This window comes from Scyliorhinus canicula, chromosome 21, assembly GCF_902713615.1.
Source record: "Scyliorhinus canicula chromosome 21, sScyCan1.1, whole genome shotgun sequence".
Lineage (NCBI taxonomy): Eukaryota > Metazoa > Chordata > Chondrichthyes > Carcharhiniformes > Scyliorhinidae > Scyliorhinus > Scyliorhinus canicula.
The window spans coordinates 17,648,330-17,674,212 of NC_052166.1; the positions used below are offsets into that span (position 1 = coordinate 17,648,330).

Sequence of the window (25,883 nt, forward strand, 5' to 3'; positions counted from 1 at the left end):
CAATCCTCTGGTACCACCCCTGTTGACAGCGAGGACGAAAAGATCATTGCCAACGGCTCTGCAATTTCATTTCTTGCTTCCCATAGAATCCTTGGATATATCCCATCAGGCCCGGGGGACTTGTCTATCCTCAAGTTTTTCAAAACGCGCAACACATCTTCCTTCCTGACAAGTATCTCCTCAAGCTTATCAGTCTGCTTCACGCTGTCCTCTCCAACAATATGGCCCCTCTCGTTTGTACTGAAGAAAAATACTTGTTCAAGACCTCTCCTATCTCTTCAGACTCAATACACAATCTCCCGCTACTGTCCTTAATTGGACCTACCCTTGCTCTAGTCATTCTCATATTTCTCACATATGTGTAAAATGCCTTGGGGTTTTCCTTGATCCTACCCGCCAAAGATTTTTCATGCCCTCTCTTAGCTCTCCTAATCCCTTTCTTCAGTTCCCTCCTGGCTATCTTGTATCCCTCCAGCGCCCTGTCTGAACCTTGTTTCTTCAGCCTTACATAAGTCTCCTTCTTCCTCTTAACAAGACATTCAACCTCTCTTGTCAACCATGGTTCCCTCACTCGACCATCTCTTCCCTGCCTGACAGGGACATACATATCAAAGACACGCAGTACCTGTTCCTTGAACAAGTTCCACATTTCACTTGTGTCCTTCCCTGACAGCCTATGTTCCCAACTTCTGCACTTCAATTCTTGTCTGACAGCATTGTATTTACCCTTCCCCCAATTATAGATCTTGGTGTACAGGTCCACAGGTCACTGAAAGGGGCAACACAGGTGGAGAAGGTAGTCAAGAAGGCATACGGCATGCTTGCCTTCATTGGTAAGGGCATTGAGTATAAAAATTGGCAAGTCTTGGTGCAGATGTATAGAACCTTAGTTTGGCCAAACTTGGAGTATAGTGTTCAATTCTGGTCGCCACACTACCAAAAGGATGTGGAGGCTTTAGAGAGGGTGCAGAAGAGATTTACCAGGATGTTGCCTGGTCTGGAGGGCATTAGCCATGAGGAGTGGTTGAATAAACTCGGTTTGTTCTCACTGGAACGACGGAGGTTGAGGGGCATAGTCAGAGGCTTTTTCCCAGGATAGAGGGGTCAATTACTAGGGGGCATAGGTTTAAGGTGCGAGGGGCAAGGTTTAGAGGAGATGTACGAAGCAAGTTTTTTTACACAGAGGGTAGTGGGTGCCTGGAACTCGCTGCCTGAGGAGGTGGTGGAAGCAGGGACGATAGCGACGTTTAAGGAGCGTCTTGACAAATACATGAATAGGATAGGAATAGAAGGATACGGACCCCCGAAGTATAGAAGATTTTAGTTTAGACGGGCAGCATGGTTGGCACAGGCTTGGAGAACCAAAGGGCCAGTTCCTGTGCTGTACTTTTCTTTGTTCTTTGTTCACGCTGTTGGCCTGATTCTGCATCACAAACCAGCTGTATAGCCAAGTGAACTGAACCGACCACCTATATAATCTACTGACGGGGCTTGATAGGGTAGATGCTGAGAGAAAGAATCTAGGACCGTTTTAAAATAAAGGATCTCCGATTTACTGCAGAGATGAGGAGGAATTTCCTCCTTCCGAGGGTTATACATTTCTAGTCCCAAGCAGTGGAGGCAGAGTCATTGAATATGTTCCAGACTGAGGTTAGACAGATGTTTGACCTGCAAGGGGGTGAAAGGTTATGGAGGGGAAGGCAGGGAGGTGGAGTTAAGGCCACAATCCGATCAGTCATGATCTTATTGGATGGCGGAGCAGGCTCGAGGGGCTGAATGGCCTACAACTGCTCTTATTTCTTATCTTATTCATGTTTCTGACCCCATATTTCTAGATAGCTGACTCCTTTGATTTATCTATGAGCTGATTTAATAGCTGAATAGGGGACCCAAGGGAGTGGGTGACCTACTCATGTTTCTGAATTCATTCCCTTGCTGTATGAAGCGTCGTGACCCAAAGATCGGGAAATGTTGTCCCTTGTTTTCTGCAGTGCAATCCCTCGTGTCGACAGTCGTTGTGAGGCTGATGTCCTCATATTGTTTAATTGTGTCGTTACATCTTCACCTGGGTTCTTTTGATGATCTTTCCTGGCGGTTTGTTCCATGGGTGTGTTTGACAAACTACAAATATTTCTGACTCCTTTCTCCATTTACTTCCAATCGCCTCGTTTACTGGCAGCGTGATCTAGTCAATTTGGATGATGACATATGAGAACCATAGGAATTTGGGAGCAGGAGGAGGCCATTCGGCCCTTCGAGCCTGTTCTATGATTCAAATGGCCACGGCTGATCCTCTATCTCAACACCACACTATTGCACTCTCCCCATACCCTTCATTACCTTTAGAGTCTAGAAATCTATTTCCTTCTTAAATATATTCAGTGACTTGGCCTCCACAGCCTCCTATGGTAGAGAATTCCACAGGTTCACCATCCTCTGAGTGAAGAGATTTCTCCTTATCTCAGTCCTAAATTGCCTACCCCGTATCCTGAGACCTCTTATTCTAGCCCCTCCCCCAGCCAGAGGAAACAACATCTCTGCCTCCAGTCTGTGCAGCCCTGGTAGAATTTTATACGATCCAATTAGATCTCCTCTCATTCTTCTAAATTCCAGTGAAAACAGGCTCAGTCGACCCAATGTCTCCTCGAACGACATTCCTGCCATCCCAGGAATCAGACTACTTCACACCTTCTGTGACAAGTATATCCCTTCTTAGATAAGGAGACCAAAACTGCGCACAATACTCCAGGTCTGGTCTCACCAAGGCCCTGTACAGCTGCAGTAACACATCCTTGTTCCTGTACTCAAGTCCGCCCACAATGAAGGCCGACACACCATTTGCCTTTCTAACTGCTTGCTGTATCGACATGCTTGCTTTCAGTGACTGGTGAACTGGGATACCCAGAACTCTTTATACGTCAAGATTTCTCAATCTATCATCGTTTAAATAATACTCTGCTATCCTGTTCATATACTTACAGTGGATAACTTTGCACATCTCCATGTTGTACTGCATCTGCCACATATTTGCCCACTCACACAACTTGTCTAATTCACCTTGAAGCCTCTTAACATTCACATTCCCATTTTGTGTCATCAACAAACTTGGAAATTTTGGTTCCCTCATCTAAATCATTAATTTTTATTGTGAACAGCTGGGGCACAAGTACTGATCCCTGTGGGCCCCCACTTGTCCCTGCCTACCCATTTCAAAAAAGACACATTTATTCCTGTGCTCTTTTTCCTACCTGCTAACCAATTCTCAATCTGTGCCAATATATTATCCCTAATCCCATACACTTTAACTTTGTACATTAACCTCTTATATATGGGATGTTACCATAGAATCATGGGACCCCCTACAGTGCAGAAGGAGGCCATTTGGCCCATCAAGTCTGCACCTGCCCTTGGAAAGAAGGGCAGGTGCACTTAAGCCCATGGCTCCATTCTATTCCTGTAACCCAGTAACTCAACCAAACCTTTTGTACACTGAGGGGCAATTTAGCATGGCCAATCCACCTAACCTTCACATCTTTGGACTGTGGGAATAAACCAGAGCACCCGGAGAAAACCCACGCAAACTCCACACAGACAGTCGCAGGCTGGAATTGAACCCGGGTCTCTAGAGCTGTGAGGCAGCAGTGCTAACCACTGTGTGACCTTACTGCACACAATAGTCCAGTTGTGGCCTCACCAATGTTTTATTCAATTCCAACATTATATCCTTACTTTTATATTCTATACCTCTGCCAATGAAGGAGAGCATTCCATGTGCTATACATATCTACTTGAACTGCTGCCTTTAGGGAATTGTGTACTTGCACACCAAGATCTCTCACTTCATCTACCCCTCGTAGTATATTCCCATTTATTGTGTACTCCCTGTCTGACCTCCTTAATTGCATGACCTCACAAGTCTTCCATCCTCCAGCTCATCCAGAACACTGTATCTCACTTTGCACCATGTCCCAATTGGCCGATTATCCCCAAGTCAAATTTTAAATTCTCACCCCCCACGTTTAACTCTTATTACAGCCGCTCCCCATCCTATCTGCAACCTCCTCCAGCCCTCTCTTGCTTCAGAAATGGGCCATTCGATTGGAAATTGTAAACACATTTCCATTCTTTAAGAAGGGTGGGAGAGAAACCAGAAAATAACCACAGCTCTGTGAGAGCAACCTCCGTTACGGGGAAGTTCCTGGAATCTGTTATTGAGGACAGAGCAAACACGTGGACAATTAGGAACATCTTGGAGAGAATGAGCATGGATTTTTCAATCATGTCTGACTGTATTTTTAATTTTGGGGATCAGACAGAGTGTCCATGGACATTCTCTATATGGATTTATGAAGGTTCTGTAACAGTATTATTAGCAAAAATGGAGGCAACATCGGGCGGGATTCTCCCGTCTCCCAACTGCGTGCTTCCCGGCGGTGCGCCATTCGTTGGCAGTGGGATTCTATCTTCCCGCTGCTTGTCAATAGAATTCCCCACTGAAGCCACCCCCACGCCGTCGGGAAACCCACGGGCGGGGCTTCGCTGGCAGTGGGAAAAGAGAACCACAACTTGTCACAAGTAAGAAACTGATTGGAATGTAAGTGATTGGAATGTAGGTGTGAGGATAACAGGAATGCTATCTGATTGCTAGGCTGTAAATTTCCCTTGGGATCTGGACTGAGGCCTCATCATTTCACCCCACTTATCAATGACTTGGATGAAGACACAGAAATAAAAGCGACAAATAGATTGTTGGTGTTTATCTCAAATGGGGCTGGAATACAAAATGTGGGCGTGGGGGGGAGGGGGGGGGGGGAGGGGAGAGAGAGTTATGCTCCAGCTATGAAGCTCTGAAGTACTGTGATCAGGATTGGTTACTGCACTGACGCCTTGAGTATTGGTCAAAGGATAAGGTTATGAAGCTATTCATCGACTAGGATCGAGTATAACGGTTGAGGATTGATCTAACATCGGTGCTTAAAATGTTTAAATGTTCGGGTCGATAAAGAAGTTTCCTGTGGTGGGAAAATCCGGAACAAGGTGGCATTATCCTACAATTAACATCGCACCACTTCATACTGATGTCATGCAAAAGGAGATTAGAAATTTGGCATTCTTTCCCTTCGTAATCCATGAATTTTGAATTTTGGGGGACAATCGGAGCTTTCCAGGATGAGATCAATATGTTGCAATGTTTCTTTCTGGGGATGATGGCAAATGCCCTGTTGTTGATGATGTGGAAGCCAATGTACTATAGTACTTCCCAACGATCATTTGGGCAACTTTCATGACCGTCCTGATCCAAGAGTGGCAAGAAATATGGAACAACGAACAGCAATTGAGTTTAAAACCAAAATCAGCCCAAATCTAATGCAATGACAGAACAGCGTCAAGGGGCTGAATGGCCTCCTCTTATTACTGTGTTCTAGATCAGACCAGAGAGAACACGAATGCAACATTCAGGATTTTACAACAACACAACACTTTTCTTCAGTGCCAGACAATCATTCCCATTGAACCTCCCTCCATCCAGGGACTGACCCCTTCCATCCGTCCAGACACTGATCCCACACTCCATCCGGAGAGTGACCCCCTCCCTTCATCCCAACATTGACTCCAACCTCCATCCAGACCATTGATACCCATCCTTCACTCCATTTGGACCACTGATATCTACCCCCATCTCCATCCGGACATTGACCCCTCCCTCCATCCAGACCATTGATACCCATCCTTCACTCCATTTGGACCACTGATACCTACCCCCATCTCCATCCGGACATTGACCCCTCCCTTCATACAGACCATTGATACCCATCCTTCACTCCATTTGGACCACTGATACCTACCCCCATCTCCATCCGGACATTGACCCCTCCCTTCATACAGACCATTGATACCCATCCTTCACTCCATTTGGACCACTGATACCTACCCCCAACTCCATCCGGACATTGACCCCTCCCTCCATCCAGACCATTGATACCCATCCTTCACTCCATTTGGACCACTGATACCTACCCCCATCTCCATCCGGACATTGACCCCTCCCTCCATCCAGACCATTGATACCCATCCTTCACTCCATTTGGACCACTGATATCTACCCCCATCTCCATCCGGACATTGACTCCAACCTCCATCCGGACCACTGATACCTACCCCCATCTCCATTTGGACTCACTCACTCTCTCTGGGCCAATAACCCTCATTCATCTGAACCTTAACCTTCATAACACTGGACAGGGCAAATTGGCTTAGTTAGTCTGTGAAATGAGTTTATCGAATGGCATTCGAGACAGTTTCCCAGTACAATATGTCATGGAACTAACCAGGAATAAAACTATTTTACATTTGGATTGTGTATTGAGCTAGGATTAATGTGTAACATCATAGTAAAGAACCATATGGAAGAATGATCATAATATGATAGAATAACACATAACGGTCAGGATTTCCGACCCTTTCCCATTGGCAGTGGATTCCATTGTATCCCTTGTCATTGCGAGTGCACATGTAAATACTTCTTAAATGTTATGAGGGTCTCTGCCTTCACCACCCTTTCGGGCAGCAAGTTTCAAACTCCCACCACCCTCTGGGTAAAAAGGTTTGTCCTCACATCCCCTCTAAACCTCCTGCCCCTGACCTTAACTTTATCTCCCTCCACCAAGGGGAAAAGTTTCTTCCTGTCTACTCTATCTATGCCCCTTATAATTTTCTACATTTCAATCATGTCCCCTTCAGTCTCCTCTGCTCCAAGGAAAACAACCCCAGTCTATCCAATCTCTCTTCATAACTAAAACTCTCCAGCCCAGGCAACAGCCTGGTAAATCTCCTCTGCGCCCTTTCCAGTGCATCCCTCCTATAATGTGGATTCCAGAACTGCACCCAATACTCTAGCTGTGGCCAAACCAACATTTTATACAGTTCCAGCAAATCCTCCCTGCTCTTAAACTCTATGCCTCGGCTATTAAAGGCAAGTATACCATATGCCTTCTTAACCACTGTATCCACCTGCTCTGCTACCTTAAGGGACCGGTGTACCCGCGCACCAAATTCCCTCTGATTCTCGGGGCTTCCCAGGGCCTTGCCGTTTATCATGCTTGGTTTGTCCTGCCCAAGTGCATCACCTCACATTTATCCGGATTGAATTCCGTTTGCCACTGATCAGCCCATCTATATCCTCCTGTAATCGAAGGTTATCTTCCTCACTATTTACCACCCGCCAATTTTCGTATCATCCGCAAACTTACTGATCAACTCTCCTACATTCATATCTAAATCATTTGTATAAACCACAAACAGCAAGAGCCCCAACACTGATCCCTGAGGGACCCCACTGGACACAGGCCTCCAGTCAGAAAAACTCCCCTCGACCATCATCCTCTGCTCCCTGCCACTCAGCCAATTTTGGATCCAATTTGCCAAGTTTCCTTGGATCCAATGGGCTCTTACTTTTTTTGCTATCCATGTGGGACCTTATCAAAAGCCTTGTTGAAGTCCAGGTAGACTACACCGAAAGCATTTCTATCATTTACACACCTGGTCACCTCTTCGAAAAACTCGATCGACTTTGTCAGATATGACCGCCCCTTAACAAAACCATGCCGACTGTTCTTGATTAACCCCTGCCTCTCTAAATACAGATTATTTCTGACTCTCAGAATTGCTTCCGATAGTTTCCCCTCCACTGAGGATTGACTAACTGGCCTGTGGTTTCCTGGTTTATCTATCCCTCCCTTCTTGAATAATTGGCTATCCTCCAGTCCTCCTTCTCCTATCCTGTGGCCAGAGAGGAATGGCAAATTATTGCCAGTGTCCCTGCTATTTCCTCCCTTGCCTCACTCAACAGCCTGGGATACATTTCATCTGGCCCTGGAGACTTGTCTACCTTTAAACCCGCCAGATCACTCAGAACCTCCTCCCTACCTATGTTAATCTCTTTAATTTTATCCCTGATCTCTATACCCACATTGTCCTTCTCACGAGTGAACACTGAGACAAAGTATTCATTTTGAACCCTATCCTCCAGCTCCACACACACAAATTAACACTGTGGTCCTTAATGGGCCCTACTCTTTCCCTCATTTTTCTTTTACATTTAATGTATTTACAAAACAACTTCGGATTTTCCTTTATTTTACCTGCCAGTATCCTTTCATGTTCCCTCTTTTCTCTCCTAATTTCTTTTTTAAGTTCCCTCTAGTAGATTCAAAATGTCTCTAGGGCTTCTGCTGTTTTGCGCCCCTGATATCTGCCATAAGCCTCCCTTTTTCTCCTTATCCAATGCTGTATATCCCTCGATGTCCAGGGTTCACTGGATGTGTTGGACCCTTTCTCTTGATTGGAACATGTTGGCCCTGAACTCTCCCTATTTCCTTCTTGAATGCCACCCACTGTGCAATCACAGATTTACCTAAAAGTACCTCCCAGTCCACTCAGACCAAATCATATCTGATCTTATTGAAATCGGTCTTCACCCAGGTTAGAACTTTGATTTCAGGCCAATCCTTGTCCTTTTCCATAACAATGTTGAGCCTAACGGAGTTATGATCACTGTCTTCAAAATGTTCCCCCACTGATACTTCAGCCACTTTCCCAGTTTCATCACCGAAAAATTAAGTCCAGGACTGCCCCCTCTCTTGTAGGACCTTTAATGAAGTGACTTAAAAAGTTCTCCTGGATAGATTTTAAGAACTCCCCCCCCTCTAAACCTTTCACACTATAACTACCCAAGTTAATGTTAGGGATGTTGAAATCCCCACTATCACCCTATTACTTTTAGACTTCTCTGAAATTTCCCTGCACATTTGCTCTTCTATTTCTCTCAAACTGTTAGGGGACCTATAGAACACTCCCAGCAATCTGATTGCTCCTTTTTGGTTTTTAAGTTTTAAAGGTATAAGTTGAAGAGCCTTCTAAGCTGTTGTCCCTCCTTAATGCTGTAACTGATCCCCATATCAAAACTGCGACAACCCCTCCTCTTTTACCTCCTTCACGGTAGCATTGTGGATAGCACAATTGCTTCACAGCTCCAGGGTCCCAGGTTCGATTCCAGCTTGGGTCACTGTCTGTGCGGAGTCTGCACATCCTCCCCGTGTGTGCATGGGTTTCCTCCGGGTGCTCCAGTTTCCTCCCATAGTCCAAAGATGTGCAAGTTAGGTGGATTGGACATGATAAATTGCCCTTAGTGTCCAAAATTGCCCTTAGTGTTGGGTGGGGTTACTGGGTAATGGGGATAGGGTGAAGGTGTTAACCTTGGGTAGGGTGCTCTTTCCAAGAGCCGGTGCAGACTCGATGGGCCGAATGGCCTCCTTCTGCACTGTAAATTCTATGATAATTCCGTCTCGCCTGAAGACTCAAGCTTGAGGATGGTGTTGGTAGATCTCCATGGTTTTCCTGATGCATTATGTATGCCAGTGCATGATGGATGTGGTGGGTATTAAGTCGAGTGTGTTTGACAACAGCTGACCTGTTCCCTCCACTCTGTGTAGGCAGGGCCCATGTTTCCCCAATTTCGAAGAATCCATTATTACGCAGTGAGCTGAAACTTCCTGGTTTATTGTGAGATTTGTTTAATCTTTGTGGGTATGAAAGATGGAGAAAAGCTTCTTTATGTCCACTGTTGTGTGTAGATGTTGTAGTCTGTACATGTTGTACGAGAGGCTGGCTCTCGCTACAATGGAGTAGTTATTACAGAACGAGTAACCAGTGGACATGTGTTAATCGTATGTGAATCAACAATGACAACCGGACCAGAATTCTCCGACCATTGGGATTCTCTTTTCCCGCTGGCAGCGCATTCCCGCCCATGGGATTACTGACGGCGAGGGCTGGTTTCAATGCAAAATCCCATTGACAAGCAGCTGGAGTCTAAATCCCCGCCACCAGCGAATGGCGGGCCGCTGAGTAACACGCAGCTCGGGGACCGGAGAACCCAGATCCGGGTTTCCCTCACATAGACTATCCATTCTGTACAGCTGGCCAATCAGCAGCAGGAATGTTAACATGTGCCGACCTATTACAAATGCCTGACCAATCAGCAGTAAGACCCTGCCCATATTCTCATCCCCCACCTACAGACAATGACCAGAAGGATGTGGAGGCTGTTGAGAGGGTACAGAAGTGGTTTACCAGGATGTTGCCTGGTATGGAGGGCTTTAACTATGAGGAGAACTTGGATAAACTTGGTTTATACTCACTGGAACGACGGAAGCTGAGGGGCGACCTGACTGAAGTCTACAAACTTATGATGGTCATGGACAGAATGGATAGTCAGAAGCTTTTTCCCAAGGTGGAAGAGTCAATTACTAGGGGACACGACATAGGTTTAAGGTGCGGGGGGCAACTTTTAGGGAACAGAGAGATACGGACACCGGAAGTGTAGAAGGTTTTAGTTTACATGGGCAGTATGGTCAGCACAGGCCTGGAGGGCCGAAGGGCCTGTTCCTGTGCTGTACTTGTCTTTGTTTTTTCACCTCTCTCACCTGTTTCTCCAGAAGATGGGCGGAATTCGCCGACCCCCCGCAGAGTCGGGGAATCGCCCGGGGCCGGCGTAACTCCCGCCCCCGCCGTGGCCGGAATTCTCTGCCACCCGGGAATCGGCGGGAGCGGGAATCACGCCGCGCTGAACGGCATGCCCCCCGCAGCGATTCTCCGGCCCACGATGGGCCGAAGTCCCGCCGCTGACAGGCCTCTCCAGCCGGCGGGAATTGGAGCACCTCTGGTGCCGGCAGGATTGGCGGCGCGAGCGGGCCCCCGGGGTCCTGGGGGGACGCGTGGGGCAATCGGACCCCGGGGGGGGGAGGTGCCCCCACCGTGGCCTGGCCCGCGATCGGGGCCCACCGATCGGCCGGCGGGTCAGTACCGTGGGGGCACTCTTTTTCTTCCGCCAACTAGTACTTTGGCGAGTAGTACGGAAAACCGGTAAGAAGCTGTTCAATGTTGGTGTTCTGAGAAAGCTGGGTGACCTTGTACGAGAGACAGAGAGTTAATGTGCAGATACGGCAAGCAATTAGGGCGTTAAATAGAATGAAGTGGTGGATGAACTGGAGAATTCCGCACCTTTGGGGAGGCCCGACGCCGGTGTGGTTGGCGCCACTCCGCTACGCCGGGACCCCCCGCCCCACCAGGTAGGGGAGAATCCCGGCCATGGGCAGAGTATGTTGCCTGGAATATTGAGTCCTACCAATTCTTCACATGATCCCTTTGAAAGGAATAAGTGCTCTTTTCAGACCAAAATGTCCATAGTATATCCACAAAACCACCTGGGGCAATGTTACCAGGAAATCATGTTACCATGGATATTTCACCATGATACACCTTCAAATAACATGTAACACTGTTACTCAAGAAAAGAAGGGAGAGGTCACAGGAAAACTACAAAGTGATTAGTCTGACTCCGGTCATCAGGAAAATCCTGGAATCTGTTATTGAGGAAGTGTTGACAATGCACTCGGAAATTCATAACATGATTAAGCAGAATCAAAGTGCGTTTGCGAAAAGGCAATTATATTTGAAACATGTGTTAGAGTTTCTGAGGGTTTTTGAGACTTACCAGAGTAGATCATGGGGAACTGGTGGATGTTATATATTTGGCATTTTAAATTACATTTGATAAAGTGCCACAGAAGCCCAAAGATGTGCAGGTTAGGCGGATTGACCATGCTGAAAACAAATACTCCTTAGTATCCAAAGGTGAATGGACAGAAATCAGATATTGATAGACAGGATGTTTCCAATTAGTCAGGTTATAATTAGGGTGTTTTGAGGATCAGTGCCGGAGGTCTCAGCTCTTTCTAATCTATATTCATGAGTAAGGTGAGGGGATTGAGAATGATGTATCTGAGTTTGCTGATGATACAAAGTTGAGACAGTGAACTGTGAGGAGGATACAGAGAGTCTGTAAAGGGGCAAAACAAGGTTGAGTGAGTGGGCAGTAGGATGGCAGATGGAGCATAATGTTTGCAAGAGTGAGCGTCTTCACTTTGGCGAGTAGTACGGAAAACCGGTAAGAAGCTGTTCAATGTTGGTGTTCTGAGAAAGCTGGGTGACCTTGTACGAGAGGCGGAGAGTTAATGTGCAGATACGGCAAGCAATTAGGACGTTAAATGGAATGCTGGCCCATATTGCCAGGGGGTTGAGATAGAAGGATGAAGAAGTCTTGCCAGAATTGCACAGGGCTTTTTTTGAGACCATGCCTGGAACACTATATACCGCCTTGGTCTCCATAACAAAGGGAAAGTATACTTGAGCAAATAGCTGTGGATGCTGGAATAAAAATAGAAAATGCCAGAACTTCTCAGCAAGTCAGGCAGAGTCGGTCACGAGTAACGGATGTTTTCCTCGGCATAGATACTGCTTGGCGCACTGTTCTTATTACAGTTAAATGTTATGCCTTGGAGGCAGCGCAGTGAAGGTTCACAAGATTGGTTAGTAACCATTTTGCTAATCCTCCCAATATTTTCCCAATATTCCTCATTGGGAAGAGGCATATGTAATAATAATAATAATGTGAAGGTGTGAAACACATTAGTTGGTCTTGCAGGTGAGAGGCTTGTCCTGTCATGAGTTGACTTATATTCTCCAGCATTCATTTGAAAGAGAGGTGATCTCATTGACCAATAAGATTCTGAGGGAGCTTGGCAGGCTAGGTTGTCCTTTCAATGGACAGCCACTTTTCATTCCATCAGAATCATTGACACTTCATCCCATTGCATCATGGAGACTTACGCACCATTCAGATCATTCGACGCATATTCCATCGAGGTGACAGACCCATCATTCAATCCAGATCGTTGTCCTTCACTCCATCTGAATCACTCTCACCTCAGCCCAGTCAGACATCTAAACCCTCTCTCCATCCGGTCCCTCACACCATCCGCATCTCTGACCCCTCATTCCATCAGCATCTCTCAATCCATTCAGATCTCTGACCTCTCACCTCATCCAGACCTCTAACTGCTCATGCTATCTGGAAAACTGATCTCTCACTACATCCGGAGCCCTCACTCCTTCTGGATCTGTGACCCCCCTCGCCCCATCAGATCTCTGAACCCCTCACCCTGTCCGGATCCCTGACCCCTCACCCTGTCCGGATCCCTGACCCCTCACCCTGTCCGGATCCCTGACCCCTCACCCTGTCCGGATCCCTGACCCCTCACCCTGTCCGGATCCCTGACCCCTCACCCTGTCCAGATCCCTGACCCCTCACCCTGTCCTGATCACTGACCCCTCACCCTGTCTGGATCCCTGACCCCTCACCCTGTCCAGATCCCTGACCCCTCACCCTGTCCGGATCCCTGACCCCTTACCCTGTCCGGATCCCTGACCTCTCACCCTGCCTGGAGCTCTGACCCCTCACCCCGCCTGGAGCTCTGACCCCTCACCCCGCCTGGAGCTCTGACCCCTCACGCCGCCTGGAGCTCTGACCCCTCACCCCACCTGGAGCTCTGACCCCCTCATCCCATCTGGTGCTCTGACCCCGTCACTCCACCTGGAGCTCTGACCCCTCACCCCACCTGGAGCACTGATCCACTTGTCTCATCTGGATCACTAACCCCTCTCTCCATCAGCTCCATGGTCCCCTCATTTCATCTGGAACAGTCTCTCTTCATCCTAGCCTGACCTTTAGCTCCTGGCCCCAGCTTGACCAGTAAACAGCCAGATAGAAATCCTCATTGGAATTGGTCACCATCGCCTAACCATGTTGGACAACTAACTTTTAGAACAGTCAGACTAGTAATCACTAATCCAGATAGATGACTGCCCCATCAGGCAGTCCAGTCTCAAACCTAGCTAGATTATTACATCCCAATCCAACAGAAACATTAACCTCAACCAAACCAGGCCATAACCTCCTCAACTAACATGACAACTGACCCTTCACCCTGTCTGGCAATTGGTCTCCCAATCATTCAGATCACTAACTCCTGACGAAAAGGAGGGAGATAGGGAGGGTGGGGAAAGGTGGCAGAGGGGGGAGGGATTTGGAGGTAAGTGGGTTGGGAGGTAAGTGAATGGGAGACATGGTGAGGCTGGGAAGTACTCAAAGAGATTCTCAAGTGGGAACGTTAATGGCTTCATTCATGTACCAATTGCTTGATGTTGCAACGCCTTTTCCTGGGTTTGACCAGCTCTCCCCGAAGCCTGTCACTGCCCAGCTCGGAGTGACAAAATGTTCCGGATTCACTGCCGATCAGATTCACAATGTTTCAGCAATGGAAACTTCATTCTCTTCCCACGTCCGATGCACAACAGGCCAGCGGGAGATTTATGGAGGCTGAAGGAAAATATTGTGGGGTTGAAATCTTTGACTCAACCCCATCCCATTGACTGGGAATGGGAATTGGGACGGGAATAGGATGGGTGAAGTGTGAAGGTAGATTCCCGTGGGGCATATTGAAACTGCAGTGATTGGCATGGTTGGCAGAGAGTGTGGTGACAGTGGGCATCATCCTGGTGCCACAGGGTAGGTTCAGGTCCGATGAGAGGAGGACTTGGTCCAGCTTTAAGACGAGCTGCGGGCTGCTTTTTTTTTTTGCACAGCTCCAGTGTACGGCTCTCATTCTGCCGCTGATTACACGTAGCAGATATTGATCACGATGAAGCACGTGGAATGATAATACACGTTTCGTCAGGTACCACTCAAGACACCGTAGATGCTTAAAGCATAATGTTAGCCATGTTCATAATGGAGAGAAATGTGTGTTCACGTACAGATATCTACGGACATGTAACATTTGGGTGTTGACACAAAGGCAACAAACTAACCTTTGACTCCTTTTCTTCCAGGAGAGTCTCCAGCTTCTTCTGAGCCGCCCGGCCCTCATGGTCATTGCTCACCACCAGAATGATATGTCCCCAACGGAATCGCCTCATCATTTCAAACCAGACCTGAGCTTGATGGGAGTATGGTGGCACAGTGCGCAGAAAGGAGAGATGGATACTCTGTGGGACAACACACGGTCAGTAAATGGAAAGTGCCTCCCCTCCAAGCAGAACTCCCCCTCCCCCATTCACAACCCGTCATTCCCATTCCCAACCCTTCATTCCCATTCACAACCCGTCATTCCCATTCACAACCCCTCGTCCCCATTCACAACCCCTCGTCCCCATTCACAACCCCTCATCCCCATTCACAACCCTCGCCCCCATTCACAACCCTCGCCCCCATTCACAACCCCTCGTCCCCATTCACAACCCTCGCCCCATTCACAACCCCTCGTCCCCATTCACAACCCCTCGCCCCCATTCACAACCCCTCGCCCCCATTCACAACCCTCGCCCCCATTCACAACCCCTCGTCCCCATTCACAACCCCTCGCCCCCATTCACAACCCCTCGCCCCCATTCACAACCCTCGCCCCCATTCACAACCCCTCGTCCCCATTCACAACCCCTCGTCCCCATTCACAACCCGTCATTCCCATTCCCAACCCTTCATTCCCATTCACAACCCGTCATTCCCATTCACAACCCCTCGTCCCCATTCACAACCCCTCGTCCCCATTCACAACCCCTCATCCCCATTCACAACCCTCACCCCCATTCACAACCCCTCGCCCCCATTCACAACCCCTCGCCCCCATTCACAACCCTCGCCCCATTCACAACCCCTCGTCCCCATTCACAACCCTCGCCCCCATTCACAACCCCTCGCCCCCATTCACAACCCTCGCCCCCATTCACAACCCCTCGTCCCCATTCACAACCCCTCGCCCCCATCACAACCCCTCGCCCCATTCACAACCCCTCGTCCCCCATTCACAACCACTCGCCCCCATTCACAACCCCTCGCCCCCATTCACAACCCCTCGCCCCCATTCACAACCCCTCGTCCCCATTCACAACCCTCGCCCCCCATTCACAACCCCTCGTCCCCCATTCACAACCCCTCGCCCCCATTCACAACCCCTCGCCCCCATTCACAACCCCTCGTCCCCATTCACAACCTCTCGCCCCCCATTCACAACCCCTCGCCCCCATTCACAACCCCCGCCCATTCACAACCCCTCGTCCCCATTCACAACCCCTCGCCCCATTCACAACCCCTCGTCCCCATTCACAACCCCCTTGCCCCCATTCACAACCCTCGCCCCCATTCACAACCCTCGTCCCCATTCACAACCCCTCGTCCCCATTCACAACCCATCGTCCCCATTCACAACCCCTCGCCCCATTCACAACCCCTCGTCCCCATTCACAACCCTCGCCCCCATTCACAACCCCTCGCCCCCCATTCACAACCCCTCGCCCCCATTCACAACCCCTCGCCCCCATTCACAACCCCTCGCCCCCATTCACAACCCCTCGTCCAAATTCACAACCCCTCGTCCAAATTCACAACCCCTCGCCCCCATTCACATCCAGCTCGCCAGGGCACAGCCAGCACATTTCCCCCACTCATAGATTCCTCCCACTCACACAGTCCCCTCCTCCTCACACAGCTACCACCCCCCTCCTCCCAGTCACACAGTCCCCCCTCCCCCCTGCAGATAGCCTTTATCAGACAGGCATTAAGAAAACAGCTGTGGCAATTCAAGCTGTAAAAACTGATGTATGTCTTTTAAGTAACAGCAGATTGAACTTTTAGTTATATGGAAAAAGAAATATTTTGCACCTTCTTTGAAGTAGTTATTTAGTAAGCAGCTCAAAAATGAATGGCTAGGAATTTCAGTTGAATTGGGTGACAAATGTTTAGGTGTGAAATTCTGCGACACCAGGTGAATAATGGGAAGCTGGAGACAACGGGTCCACGGGAACACACGTTAGACCCAAATCTGAGTCAGAGTTCCTGAGCTGGGGGCACTATCTGATAATAAAGCAACTTTAGAAATGACAGAAACCAGATGTAACACCCCTCTGGGATCAAAGCACTTCTGAACATCACAAAGGAAACAATTTAATCAGAGACCGATGAGCTGAAGTCATGCTCAATATGAATACATAGTCGTGTTGGATCTTTTAAAAGAAAAAATATAATAAAATACTTAAAGTTTAACCTGAAAACAGTGGGTTATTACAAAGACTACTTAGTTACTTAGCAATGCGGACCCCAGAATCGATGCTACTAAGTAGTAAGTAGATAAAAATCTTCTACGAAGATATGGGTTATAACGGGGGATAACTTGAAAATATAGTTTGATATCCGAATAGCATCCACCTAAGTCTGCATAGGAGTCAGGGAGTGAGAATCCCTGCTCACCATTTAGAATGTCTGATTGACCCTTTTTGGTGTAGGGGAAATTCTAAGAATAGTGGTGTAGTTTTTTTACTTAAGCCACCCCTCTCCCCAGTCACACTATCCTCCCTCCTCTCCAGGTCATAGTGCTGCCCTCCCCAGCCACAGACCCCCTTCCGTCCCCAATCACAGCCCCCCTTCCATCCCACTCCCTCAAGTCAATTAGAGAATTTTCAAAATGTTGAAAATCTATTCGTGAAGGTCGAGAGAAACTTTTTGTTTTAATTCTCTCACGGATTGAGGAGATGGGGAGATGATGACACAGTGATAATGCCACTGTGCTAGTAATCCAGAGGCCCAGAATAATCCTCGGAGGACATGGGTTAAAATTCAGCCATGGCAACTGGTGGAATTTGAACTTAATTAATAATCTGGAATTGAAAGCTAGTGTTTGAAACTATCAACGATTGTGATAAAAACCCAACTGGTTTACTAATGTCTTTAGGGAAGGAAATCTGGCCTACATGTGACTCCAGAACCACAGCAATGTGGTTGACTCTTAACTGCCCTCTGAAAATGGTCTTGCAAGCCAGTTCAAGGGCAATTAGGGAATGGGCAACAAATGCTGGCCCAGCCCAGCGAGGCCTACATCCCATGAGAGAATAAAGAAAACCTGGATGTTGGTGTCATTGACAAGGACAATTTAGAATTTAGAATTTACAGTGCAGATGGAGGCCATTCGGCCCATCGAGTCTGCACCGGCCCTTGAAAGAGCACCCTACTTAAGCCCACACCTCCACGCTATCCCCATAAACCAGTAACCCCACTTAACCTGTTTGACACTAAGGGGCAATTGATCTTGGCCAATCCACACCTAACCTGCATATATTTGGACTGTGGGAGGAAACCGGAGCACCCGGAGGAATCCCACGCAGACACAGGAGAAAGTGTAAACTCCACACAGCCAAGTCACCTGAGGCTGGAATTGAACCCGGGTCCCTGGAGCTGTGAGGCAGCAGTGCTAACCACTGTGCTACCGTGCCGATAACAAGTCGGTAAAATTCACAGGCTGATGAGCAGCGATTCAAAGGATCCCATCTTATTTACACTTACTGCTGGCTAACTGTTATTCTGTATATGAATCACCCGAGCCACTCCATGAGATTTTGCCCTGGGTACCTAGTATTTTCCGACAAGCGATGGGGTGGGCTACTGGAGGACTAACTCAGCTGATATTGTGCACCGATGCGTTGGCATAATATATTTTACGAGAATAGTTCAGGGGACGGTGAGGGCCGGACACCGACTTGCATTGCCCTAAGGAATGGCTTGCAAAAGTGGGCAAGTTGCGTTGATAATAATGAATTCATAAACATAGAAAATAGCTGCAAAAGGAGGCCATTCAGCCCTTCGTGCCTGCTGCACCATTCAGTATAATGATGGCTGAGCCTCCATCTTAACGCCCAATGTGGCTGGTGAGGTGTTTTCTTTAATGAAATGTTTCTTCAGTGAAGGTAATTTTATTCTGGGTTTATATTTCATCTTGATTGAATCTGTTAGCCGTCCACCGATTGGTTGTAGACAAGACAACTCTTTCTGCTGCCAACCAGCTAACCTCCGAGTGAACTCCCTGTGGATTAGAATCTGAAGGCACAATTTATGCTTCTGCTATGCAAGCCCCAGTTAGGCCACACCTGGAAGACTGTGTTCAGGTCTGGGCATCACACCCCATGAAGGTGACTGCGCGGAGTCTGCATGTTCTCCCCGTGTGTGCGTGGGTTTCCTCCGGGTGCTCCGTTTCCTCCCACAGTCCAAAGATGTGCAGGTTAAGTGGTTTGGCCATGATAAAGTGTCCCTTCTTGTCCAAAAGGTGAGGTGGGGTTACTGGGTTACGGGGATAGGGTGGAGATGTGGGCTTAAGTAGGATGCTCTTTCCAAGAGTTGGTGCAGACTCGATGGGCTAAATGGCCTCCTTTTGCATTGTAAATTCTATGATCACTAGATTATGCCAAAAATACAGCAAACCCACTCCACTTAAATATTAAATGTCAAGCCATCCAGATTGTTTGCGTGTTCCTTACCTTGTCAGAATATATTGACATACGTGTGGTCAAGCCAATCACGGGGATTCGGTAGAAGCCAGCCGTGTAAGATACGGGAGTTGGGGTGAGGTGGTCACTGGGGCCAGGTGGGTGACTCACCAATATCGCGTACACCTGGGGAGGGGGGGGAAAAAAATAAACCACATAAAATGAAGTTAAAACACACAGGAAGCAAGACTCCCCAACATCACAGCATTATTAACCTGGAGGCGTCCCACCCAAATCAACCATGCGGCAGAATATCAGTCCTAATTTCAGCGTTCACTTTAGTATCGTCTCATAGATTATCAATCTCTCTTACCTCCCTATTATTAATAATGCTCATTCCCTTACACTTGTCCATAGTGTAGGTCTCTCTACCATTATTGCCTCAGTTCACAGAATTGTGATGGTACAGAAGGAGGCTATTCAGCCCATCGTATCACCACTGGCTCTCCAAGGAGCATCATGACTTAATTCCATTGCCCGTCCTTTTCCCCGTGCCCCTGCACATTGTTTCTATTCAAATAATCATCCATTGCCCTCTTGAATGGCTCGATTGAACCTCCCTTCACCTCACTTCCAGGCTGCGCATTCCAGACCCCAACTACTCGCTGCGTGAAAACGCTTTTTCTCACATCACATTTGCTTCTTTTACAAATCATTTTAAATCCGAGGCCTCTCATTCTTCATACTTTTACAAGCAGGAACCGTTTTTCTCCATGTACTCTATCCAGCCCCCTCATGATTTGTGAACATCTATCAAATCTCCTCTCAGCCTTCATCTCGCCAAGGAAAACAGTCCCAACATCCGCAATCTAGCCTCATAACTGAAGTTTCACACCCCTGGAACCATTCTTGTAAACCTCTTCTGCACTCTCTCCAATCTGTTCACATCCTTCCTATGGTGTGTGGCCCAGAACGGTACGTAATATTCCAGCTGAGGTCTAAAGGCCCTCCTGTTTGTTCCGATCTACTCCCTTGTTTTTCCCTTTCTTTTGTTTCTGCAGTTGCCATTTTGAATCATAGATGATTGATGGGCCTGTGACTTTAAGGCAAAGCGGCTTGTATGTGGCCTGTACCTTTAATTCGAGCAGAGGATTGAGCAAGTGACATGATGATTCGCTTTGACTGACTTGGCTGGCGGCTAATGATCTAGCTCGAAATGCTGTGCTTTGCCCGGCAACCAGTGGTGATTGGCTGTGACCTCACCGAAGATGTTTTTCAGGGACAAGGCTGGGTTTCTGGTTTCGCTTTTGGTTCTGAAGCTTGGATGGAGGAGCTCTAACTCCCTCTCTCATTGAATTCTCTGCAGAAGTCCAGTGTAAGAGCTGTCTATCTCTCCAAAAAAAAAGGCTGATGTGTCAGTGAGACAAGAATTTGATAGCTGTCTCTCCAGAACAGGCTGGTTAGCAGCCACTCCTGGAAAAGCTGTGAGGGGATAAGGTAAAGCCACCACAGTCCCAGATGACCACAGGCTGCTTTCCCCTTTGAGGGGGAGAGCTGACTGGTGCTGATTTAACTTGAGGATCACCTCAGGTGAGGGGCAAAGTTGAGAAGACAGGGCATTCATGAATAACCTCGTCTGGGACGGGAATAGAACCCACACTGCTGGCCTTGTCCTGCATCACAAACCAACTGTCTAGTCAAGTGAGCTAACTGAGAGTACGATACTGCTGAGCTGCAAAGAAGATCATCACCTGCTGTAATCCAGAGACTTTAACCCACACTAATGAAGAGGGTACATTGACGAATACATCTGAAACAAGGACTTTTACTTTTTTGACTTTAATCATTATTATTTTTCACCCGTTTCCTACCCCTCTGTGTTTGTCTGCTTTGTGGTGTGATTAGAGGGTGGGGCCGTTAAGGGGGATCAGGTGTTAAAGGACATTTAACCAACTGCATATTTCATATTTGTTCTGGTTATAAATAAATAGTAATTTTGTACGTGATCTTACAAATCTAGTTACTGTTCTGCTGACGAGAGAGGGACTTGAGCCAAAGGACAGAGAGGAGGTTGGGGGCGGAAGCTGCCTGGGGGCGGCCCGGTGGACAGGAGGCGAGCCCAAAAAAGGAGATGGCTGATCGGCGAAGGGGGTTTCCAATGAGCCCCCCAAATAGGCTGATCACCTGGAATGTTCGAAGGTTAAATGGGCCAGTCAAGAGGGCACGTGTGTTCGCTCATCTTCGGGGAAGTGGTAATGTTACAGGAGACTCACCTTAGAGTAACTGACCAGATTAGATTGAGGAAAGACTGGGTCAGTCAGGTCTTTCCTTCTGGGCTGGATTCAGAGACTAGAGGGGGTCGCGATCCTGATCAATAAGCGGGTGGTGTTTGAGGTGGATAGAATAGGTTTTGGATGTGGGAGGTCGGTACAGTTATGGTCAGTGGTAAACTGGGAGGGGGTGCAGTAAATGTTGTAGGCGCTAAATTGGGATGATGTGGAGTTTATAAAGAGATGCTGGGGAAGATACCGGATGAAGGGGTGTGAGAGCTGCTGAGGAAATATATTCAGACTACCTGCCGGTCAACGACACGGGGAAATTTCAGCACCGATGGTCTGGGAAGCGCTGAAGGCGGTGGTCAGAGGGGAGCTGATCTCGATAACGGGCCCATAGGGAGAAGGTGGACAGGCAGAGACGGACCGACTGGTTAAGGAGATACTACAGATCAATAGAAGGTAAGCGGAGACCCAGAGGCAGGGCTTTTAAGGGAACGGCGGAGGCTACAGGCGGAGTTCGACTTGTTAACCACAGGGAGGGTGGTGGAGCAGCTGAGAAAGGCGAGGGGGCGATCTATGAGTATGGAGAGAAGGCCAGCAGAATGCTGAAGCATCAGCTTAGACAAGAGGGAGGCAGCCAGGGAGATAGGGAAAGTAAATGACGGAGATGGAACCTAGTTGGAGATTCAGCAGGGGTGAATAAGGCGTTTAGGGATTTCTACAGTAGGCTGCCATAGGTCGGAACCCCCTACGGGGCCGGAGGGGATGAGGCACTTCTTGGGGGGGGGGGGGGCTGAATTTTCCAAAGGTGGAACGGGAAGTTGGTAGAAGGGCTGGGGGCCACGATCGTGTTGGAAGAGATAGTTGAGGGTCTGAAGGCCATGCAGTGCGGGTAAAGCATTGGGGCCGGACGGGTACCCAGTGGAGTTTTATGAAAAGTTCTCTGGTATATTGGGGCCGGCGTTGATGAGGATGTTCATGAGGCAAAGGAAAGAGGGGTGCTACCCCCGACAATGTCACAGGCCATGATTTTGCTGATTCTGAAGTGGGACAAGAACCCGGCTGTGTGGGTCCAACAGGCCGATATCCCTGTTGAATGTGGACACCAACTGCTGCCAAATGTTGTCCTCCAGGATTGAGGATTGTGTTCCAGACTTTATTGGGGAGGATCGGATGGGATTTGTTAAGGGTAGGCAGTTGTGGCCAATGCAAGAAGGTTGTTATAATGTGATCATGATTCCCCCGGAAGGTAGGGAGGTAAAGGTAGTGATTGCAATGGATGCACCAAGGCTTTTGATCGGGTAGAATGGATTATCTGTGGGAGGTACTGGGACGGTTCGGATTCGGGTGGGGGTTTTATTGACTGGGTCAGGTTGCTGTCTCAGGCTCCTGGTGGCAAGTGTTTGGACAAATAGGACAACATCAGACTCTTTTAGACTGCACCGGGGGACGGACAGGGCTGCCCCCTCTCCCCACCGTTGTTCAGGCTAGCTATAGAGCCGTTGGCAATTGCTCTGAGAGCCTCAAGGGGCTGGAAGGGGCTGGTCCGGGGCGGCGGTGGAGCACAGAGTCTCGCTCTATGCAGACGGCCTGCATGTATGTATTGGACCCATTAGTGGGGATGGAAGAAATCATGAGGATACTAGAGGAATTTGGCCATTTTCAGGGTATAAGCTAAACATGGGGAAGAGTGGGATGTTTGCGTCCAGGCGAGGGGACAGGAGAGGCGATTGGGGGGGAAGCTTTAGGTACCTAGGCATTCAACTGGCGCGGGAATGGGACCAGCTGCATAAATTAAATCTAGCCCAGCTAGTAGGCCAAATGAAGGACGATTTTCAGAGATGGGACGCGCTCCTGTTGTCATTAGCTGGGAGGGTGCTGACGGTGAAGATAACGGTCCTCCCGAGATTCCTGTTCGTGTTTCAATGTCTCCCCATCTTTATTCCGCTGTCCTTTTTTAAACAGGTCAACAAAGTGATCACTGGCCTTTGTTGGACGGGCAAGACCCCGCGAGTAAGGAAGGTAATGCTTGAGCGGGAGTCGGGGAGAGGGCGGGCTGGCGCTGCCAAATTTAGTAACTATTACTGGGCGGTGAATATAGCCATGATCAGGAAGTGGGTGGTGGGGGAGGGGTCGGCATGGGAGCGTATGGAGGGGGCTTCATGCAAGGGCCACCAGTTTGGGGGCTGTTGGTAACTGCGCCTCTGCGTTTCCGACGGCACGTTACTCCACCAGTCCCGTGGTGGTGGCTGTCCTGAGAGTCTGGGGGCAATGGATGGAGACATGTGGGAGCAGAGGGAGCATCGGTCTGGTCCCCAATCTGTAATAATCACCGGTTGCCCGGGAAGTATGGATGGGGTGTTATGGTGGAGAGCAGGGATTGAGAGGATGGGGGATATGTTTATTAGAGGGGAGCTTTCCGAGTATGAGGGCGCTGGAGGAGAAGTTTGGGTTGGCGAGGGGAAACAAATTCAGGTATCTGTAGGTGCGGGACTTCCTACGTAAACTGGTGTCAACCTTCCCCCTCCTACCGCGAAGGGGGATTCAGTACCGGGTAGTTTCCAGAGGGTGGGTAGGAGTAAGCGAGCATCTCTGACATTTACAAGGAACTTATGGGGTCAGAGGTGAGATAGAGGATGGTCTATGGGCGGACGTGTTGAGTAGAGTCAACACGTCCACAACATGTGCCAGGCTCAGCCTGATCCAATTCAAGGTCGTTCACCGGGCTCACATGACAGCCGCCCGGATGAGCAGATTCTTTGGGCTGGAAGACAGGTGTGCAAAATGTGAGGGAGGACCAGCGAACCATGTCCACATGTTTCTGGACATGTCCGAAGCTTAGGGGATTTTGGCTGGGGTTTGCAGATGTCATGTCCACGGTGTTAAAAACAAGGGTGGCATTGAGTCCAGAGTTGGCGATTTTCGGGGTGTTGGAAGACCCGGGAATCCAGGAGGAGAAAGAGGCAGACATTCTGGCCTTTGCTTCCCTGGTAGCCCAGAGATGGATACTATTCGCTTGGAGGGACCTCAAAGCCCCCGAAGTCGGAGACCTGGCTATCTGACATGGCTAGCTTTCTCTGTTTGGAGAAATCAAGTTGCCCTGAGAGGGTCACTGTTCAGATTCGCCCAGAGGTGGCAAACCGTTTCGTCGACTTCTTCGCGGAAAATTAATCGTCAGCAGAAAGGGCGGGGGTTAGTTTAGCATAGAGTAGGGGGTTAATAAAAGTGGGCCCTGTAAGGGAGGGAGACGGCTTTTGCACTATGTTTATAGTTTCATGTACATTGTTTATTGTGTTTTTGTTATAATACCAAAAAATACCTCAATAAAATGTTTATTAAAAGATAATCTACTTACTGAAGGACGGATTGCACCTAAACTGGAGGGGCACCAATATCCTGGGTGGGAGGAGTTTGCCAGAGCTCTTTGGCAGGGTTTTAAACTAGTTTGGCAGGGAATGGAACCAGAGCTGTGGATCAGAGGATAGGGTAGCTGTTGAACAGGCAGAAATAGTATGCAGCAAGTCTATGAGGAAGGATAGACAGTTGATAGGCCAAAGTTGCACTCAGTGGAATGGGTTAAAGGTGTGTCTGTTTCAATGCAAAGAGTGTCAGGAAATAAGGGAGATGAACTTGGAGCATGGATCAGTACTTGGAACTACGATGCTGTGGCCTTTACAGAAGACGTGGATTTCACAGGGGCAGGAATGGTTGTTAGATGTTCTGGGGTTTAGATGTTTTCAGAAGAATAGGGGGGAGGTAAAAGAGGAGGGGAGGTGGCACTGTTAATTAGGGAGTGCACCACAGCTGCAGAAAAGGAGGTAGTTGAGGAGGGTTGTCTACTGAGTCAGTATGGCTGGAAGTCAGAAACAGGAAAGGAGCAGTCACTTTATTGGGAGTTTTCTACAGACCCCCCAATAGCAGCAGAGAGATAGAGCAACAGATTGGGTGGCAGATCTTGGAAAGGTGCAGAAGTAACAAAGTTGTTGTCATGGGTGACTTAAACTTCCCTAATATGACTGGAACCTCCTTAGTGCAAATGGTTTGAATGGAGCAATATTTGTCAGGTGTGTACAGGAAGGATTCCTGACTCAATATGTAGATAGGCTGACTTGAGGGGAGGCATATTGACTTGGTGCTCGGCAGCAAACCAGGCCAGGTGTCAGATGTCTCGGTGGGAGACCATTTCGGTGACAGTAACCACAACTCTTGACCTTTACCATAGTCATGGAGAGGGACCGGAACAGGACAGTATGGGAAGGTATTTAATTGGGGGAGAGGTAAATTATACTGCTATTAGACAGGAGCTGAGGAGCATAATAGTGGGAACAATTGTTCTTGGGGAAATGTACACAGTAATGTGGGGGTTGTTTAAGGAGCACTTGCTGCGATGCTGGCTAG

General features: G+C 48.5%; 1 protein-coding gene across 7 annotated transcripts in view; it reads right to left on the minus strand.

The window, feature by feature from the left end:
* The window catches only part of LOC119955564 (glutamate receptor ionotropic, NMDA 1), a 221,420-nt gene extending 202,027 nt beyond the window's left edge, over positions 1 to 19,393 (minus strand). For all 7 annotated transcript variants that reach the window (XM_038781881.1, XM_038781882.1, XM_038781875.1 and 4 more), the window contains exons 1-2: positions 19,261 to 19,393; positions 14,770 to 14,946 (exon numbers count right to left, since the gene is read on the minus strand). In XM_038781881.1, the coding sequence (XP_038637809.1) occupies positions 14,770 to 14,946; positions 19,261 to 19,281 (198 nt within the window). In that variant the 5' untranslated portion in view covers positions 19,282 to 19,393. The remainder of the gene's footprint in view (positions 1 to 14,769; positions 14,947 to 19,260) is intronic.
* Between the last annotated feature and the right edge of the window lie 6,490 nt (positions 19,394 to 25,883).